Source organism: Pelophylax lessonae (assembly GCF_965119305.1).
Source record: "Pelophylax lessonae genome assembly, chromosome: 6".
Lineage (NCBI taxonomy): Eukaryota > Metazoa > Chordata > Amphibia > Anura > Ranidae > Pelophylax > Pelophylax lessonae.
In genome coordinates this window covers 16,160,169-16,166,168 of record NC_138773.1, presented here as the reverse complement: position 1 = coordinate 16,166,168, position 6,000 = coordinate 16,160,169, and the positions used below count along the sequence as shown (strand labels likewise).

General features: G+C 41.6%; 1 protein-coding gene across 1 annotated transcript in view; it reads right to left on the bottom strand.

Moving 5' to 3' along the window:
• The window catches only part of LOC309558450 (uncharacterized protein), a gene marked incomplete at both ends in the record, with an annotated part of 88,680 nt that overhangs the window by 3,771 nt on the left and 78,909 nt on the right, over positions 1 to 6,000 (bottom strand). The window contains 2 exon segments of the mRNA XM_082261523.1: positions 1,061 to 1,303; positions 3,341 to 3,483. Coding sequence (XP_082117649.1) covers positions 1,061 to 1,303; positions 3,341 to 3,483 — 386 coding nt within the window.

Sequence of the window (6,000 nt, the reverse complement as noted above, 5' to 3'; positions counted from 1 at the left end):
CTGGAACTCACTGGTGGTGAGCCAATCCTTCAAGTTTGTACCAAAACTTGATTTACAATTTTTTTTTGTTTGCTAAAGATAAGCTGTTTTCAATGGTGCATAATCCTTTTAAAAAAGTGTTATTAAAAAAGAAACACACTTACATGTCAAATGGAAGGAACTGGGCATAAACAATGGTTCCAAGTGTACCGATCCAAGTGTACCAATCCATGCTCTGGTCCCAGCTGAAGCCTGATAAGGAGAAATGCGTCACCACGCCGTCACGCCACACCACATGTTCCGCACTGCAGGCGGTCACGTTCGGTACACTTGGAACCATTGTTTATGCCCAGTTCCTTCCATTTGCCATGTAAGTGTGTTTCTTTTTTAGTAAAGTTTTTTTAAAAGGATAATGCACTATTGGCACTTTATATCTTTTGTTATGGGGGAGCTACATTAGAGTACAGTATCGCCAGCCACATCGGTGAGTTGGATATGGTGGGGTGGAGAAACATTCAGCCCACACATTGAAGCCAACATTGGATACCCTCTATGTGGTGCATCCGTATAAACAACAGTGGTTTATGCCTACCCTCTACATACTTCTGGTAAGAAGTTTGCACTACCACCGAGGTGTCATCTCACTTGATTTAATTTGTTCACGTGTATAAAGTGCCTATTCACCAATAAGGCTCACTGTTTAGTGTTATCTGGTAAGAGGCTATTTCTTCTATTTCACCCTCACACGTCGGTCTAAGATTAGCAAGATTGAAGATCCACTATTGATGGAAGCTTGATCTTTGGCTATTTGAGATTATCTGGATCAATTGGAGGACTTTATATATATATTTTTTTTCACGATCGTTATAAATTATATTTTTGAATAAAGAATTTTCACATATGGTTTTTCGCACTGTATGAAGATCACCATAATATTTGGGTCATCCCAGATGTCATATGTTTAATATTTACGATTGTGTTGAGCGCACTATACTTTTTTTCAGATTTGAAAGTATGGAAATTAGAAAGTAAGTAAAGTGTTACTTCAAAATTTACATCCGGAGCGTCATAAGAAACTTACTAATCACTGATGATGGTGTATATTGCAGTATCTGTATCGGATGTAGTGGTCACATGACAACTCTTTATTAGCAGTACAGCTGTGGAGGAGGTATTATCTTCCGTGCTTATTCCGGTGTACAAAGTCACATTTGTAGATAACCAGGCTTCTGGGTCCTCATAGAGAATTGTGTAATTAGAATTTTGGAAGACGCCCATTCTGACTTTGTAGGATGAAGAGCCTTCAAGGGGTAGATTGCTTTCACTGCAAAACAGTATTACAGTAGGAGACAGTTAAGACATCTTTGTGGTAATACCAACAGGGACATATAATATACAGTAAAACCTTGGTTTGAGAGCGCTTTGCAAGACAAGCAAGTTTTTAAAATAAATTTTGACTTGATATGCAAGCGATGTCTTGATATACAAGTAGCGTCATGTATAAAAAAGAAAAGAGGAGCCTCTAAAGTGTAGCAATATGGTTACATTTAATGAAGGTTCAATATTTAGCAACTCACATGGTTGATGATTAAAACAGGCACATCTAAGTATGCAGGCATCCGGGGTAAAGCTGTCCACATAGACCGTCCTCTGCACAGCCATCTTCATCATCCCTTCCCCGCTGCACTCCATGAGTGATTCAAAGCCTCACTTTCAGATCACTCTACTGCAGGCTATTCTTCCCGGTCACGATTGCAGACTGACAGTGGTGAGAGCCGGTAGTTCAGAAGATGGTCTATGTGGACAGCTTTACCCCGGATGCCTGCATACTTAGATGTGCCTATTTGAATCATCAACCATGTGAGTTGCTAAATGTTGAACCTTCATTAAATGTAGCCATATTGCTACACTTAGAGGCGCCTCTCATCTCTCTTAAATTCTGTAGCTCTGCTAGATTTTGCTTCTAATCCCCTTGGGAAGGCTGCATATTGTGGATGGACATTTTATGGTTACACAACCTATGACATTGCTATAATCTTTGTATATAAACTATAAACCGAAGGACTTGTGGAACGAATCATCTGAGTTTCCATTATTTCTTATGGGGAAATTTGCTTTGATATAAGAGTGCTTTGGATTACAAACATGTTTCCAGAATGAATTATGCTCGCAATCCAAGGTTTTACTGTAGTTCAGAACGCTAATTAGGAAATGTTCTACAACATAGCTATATACAGTATGTAGGAAGTTATTAGGACTATCTTTTAGGCAGGTCATTCTTCCAGAAAGACATTTTTGTCTTTATAGCAAGGCCATTCCAAAAACTTCATTGTATTTCATTCTCCTCCCCCACATACTACATTTAAATGGCTTTGTGGCCTCTTTAAATGGCCAACAATGTACGGGAACACTTCTCAACTGATCACCAATGTAAGAAAGACCTTCTCCAATGACCACCAATGTAAGTGGGCACCTAACCTAACCAATGGTCACCACTCACCAATGTAAGGAAGGCACTTCTACACTGACCCTCAGTGTAAAGATACCCTTCTTCACCAACCACTATTGTATGGGAGCATTTCTACACTGCACTAACATAAGGGGCCCTTTTCACTGACCACCAATGTAATTGGGGACCTGATGTAAGGGGGCACCTAACCTAACCAATGGTCACCAATGTCAGGGTACAATTAGATACTGACTTTTAATATAAGGGAGTACTTCACCACTCAGCATCAACACTCCACTGGCCACCATTGAATGAGGTCACTTCTACAAAGGGAGCCCTTTCCAATAAACCCCAATGTAAGTGGACACTTACCACTCGGCTACCAAAGTAAACTGATACTTTTCCACTAAGTATCAATGTAAGGTGGCCCTTCACTATTGATCACTAATGTAAGGAAGAACTTCTTCATTCATCATTGATGTACAGGGGCAATGCCCCACCGGCCACCAATGTAAGGGCTTACATTTCTACACTAACCCCTAATGTAAGTGGACCCTTCTCCACTAAGTGACCACCAAAGTAAGTGTGCACTTCTGCATCAACTACCCTTGTGCAAGGTCACTTCTACAATGACCACCAATGTAAGGAAGGCACTTCTACACTGACCCCCAGTGTAAAGATACCCTTCTTCACCAACCACAATTGTATGGGAGCATCTTTACACTGCACCAACATAAAGGGCCCTTTTCCGCTGACCCCCAATGTAATTGGGGACCTATCCACTGAGGACCAATGTAAGAGGGTACTTTTTGTAGCAACAATAAAATGTATTATGCTTTCTATCTGTCTTTTTACAAACAAATCTCATCCCCAAACATACCAGCTCAGAAAATGTACTTAGATATACTCTACCTTACAAGTACACTTGTAGAGAACCACAGGAGATTTTCCATGCTTCTTGGGTATGTACATGAGATATTTGTGGAAAACGTGAGTGAGGAGAACATGGATGATAAATAAGCCACATTTGTGTATGTTAAATAATCGCTACTTGCCTGAAATAAAATATGAAAAAAATAAATAGTTTCCTTCACAGACATAATGAAAAAATTAACATTTTATTAAACATCATCCAGAGTCTACCGCCTTTATGTAAACTCGTACTATTTAAAGTAAATGTAATGCAGGTTGCCTTTCTTTGTATGGCCTCAAATCTCAAAATTATTGACCAGAAGGAGGATGCAGAAAAGTCAAAATGTAATAATTCTATTCTTTTTCCAGGTCAGTGACTCAAAAAGTATTAAAGGTGACACATCAATATGACTGGAAAGTAGCATTTTTTGAAGGGGAGGTCAGCACTGGAAGTGTTTATGGTTTAATTTTTCTCTAGTGGTGGATGGTACTGAATATTGAAGGGAATGATGTTGATGTGATGGTGTCAGAACTGCTTCAGTACAGTTTCAATATATTTTTAGTTTTTTATGCATAGCACAGTGTTTCTCAACCTTTTTTCAGTCAAGGCGCCCTTTAACCACTTGCCGACTGCCCAACGATTATTTACGTCGGCAGTCAGCCCCTCACGTCGCTAGCCTGTAAGGGTTTTGGGAGCGAGTGCGCGACCGCCGGATGCGCGCTCCTGCTCCCACTCAGTCACGGACCCCCCCCCCCCCGCATGTGTGCCATCGGGTTCGCCGGGCACTCGCGATCGTCCGTGACAGCGGGAGAAAGGCAGGCGGCTAATGTAAACAAAGCCGCCTGTCATTCTCCCCTGTGTATGAATCGTGATCAAACGGTTCTACTATGTAGGACCGTTGATCTCTGTTCTTACACATCAAGCCACAGCCAATCACAGTTAGAATCACGCCCCTAGGGACACACACAGCCCCTCCCTCTCAAAAAAAGTTAACCCCTTCACTGCCAGTGTCATTTTCACAGTAATAGGGCATATATATAGCACTGATTACTGTAGTAATGTCACTGGTAACCCCAAAAGTGTCACAAATGTCAGTCAAGGGTCCGATCTGTCTGCCCCAATGTCGCAGTCCCGCAAAAAAAAATCGCAGATCGCCGCCATTACTCGTTAAAAAAAAAAACAACAAAAATTACAAAAATCTTTCCCTTTGTTAGTAAACGCAATAACTTTTGCGCAAACCAATCAAAATACGCTTTTTGCGATTTTTTTTACCAAACATATGGTAAAAAAAAATTGGCCTAAAATGTTAAAACATTTTGATTTTTACATTTTTTTTTTTGGGGGGGGGGGGTTTCATATAAAAAAATGTGAAAAATATTGTTATTTTTGCAAAATTGTCGCTCTTTTTTTGTTTATAGCGCATGATCAAAAAATCGCACAGGTGATCAAATACCACCAAAAGAAAGCTCTGTTTGTGGGAAAAAAGGACGCCAAATTCGTTTAGGTACAGCATCGCACGACCGCACAATTGTCCGTTAAATTCACACAGTGCCGAATCGCAAAATAGGCCCTGGTCAGGAAGGGGGTAAAATCTTCCAGGGCTTAAGTGGTTAAAATTGGACACAATCTCAAGGCACCCTTTTCTAAATTTTATAAAACTAAACGAATAGTTTTGCATAATGGAGCAACATTCTCATGTGTAGGACACCTAATATTAGAGATGATTTATTCTCCCAAAGCAAATACACTTTTGCACACTGGTACTGATTAGTATTCCAATGTTTCTCTTCTCCCTCAAATTCTTTCCCTCACTCAGCTAATGTGACCCCAGTGCTGAAGGAGAGGGGCAGTGGAGGGGCAAACAAGGATGCTGGGCAGGTGCCTGACATCCTCCTTATCAACCAATGACAATGACAATGTTAGGACAGCTAACCTGTGGCTTTGTGTAACTGATAGGCAAGCTTGATCCACCCATTGACTTGTATATGTTTTTTGGGCAATTTCTAGGTATTTTTCCAAGGCACCCCTGAAGACACCTGAAGGCACCTCAGGGTGCCTGGGCACCCTGGTTGAAAAAGGCAGGCATTGCACCACTTCATATTTGTAAAAAGTTCCCTCTGAACCTTTTTTGTTTGTTTTTTAATATCTGTGTCCCGTTTGGAAATATTTTCCCTCACTTTCTTCTCTGAAGACATCCAAGGTTCCAAGTGTGAGCAACATAACTAAGACATAGGTTTTCTGTTTCTGCTTCCTGCAGTGTCTTCTGCAAAGGCCCCTAAGGCAGGGGAGGACTTGGCCAGTGGGCAGGGGGGCAATTGCCCCCTGGGCCACTCTGATGTCCTGTAAAAAGTTGCACCACTTTTGACACAGACATGCCTAAGGATTCCTGGTGAAGAGAAGTAAAAAGTCTTTTCCACTGACCTACTGAGTGCGGGTTGAAGACAAGGACCAAGCACAGGCTTCCCCCCCAGCATAGATGTTTTAAACTGTCTGAGCAGAGGTCAGTTCCATGCCTCACTGTAGACTCTCCTACCCTGGCCAGCCCCAACCGAGCTGTCCCAGCTGTCCCCAACCGCCCCTTGCTGGCCAGGTTGGGAACCCAAATTTAGTTGGTAAGTAGAGAGAACCTGGAGCAGGGCTTCAGCCTGGAATGGGAGTA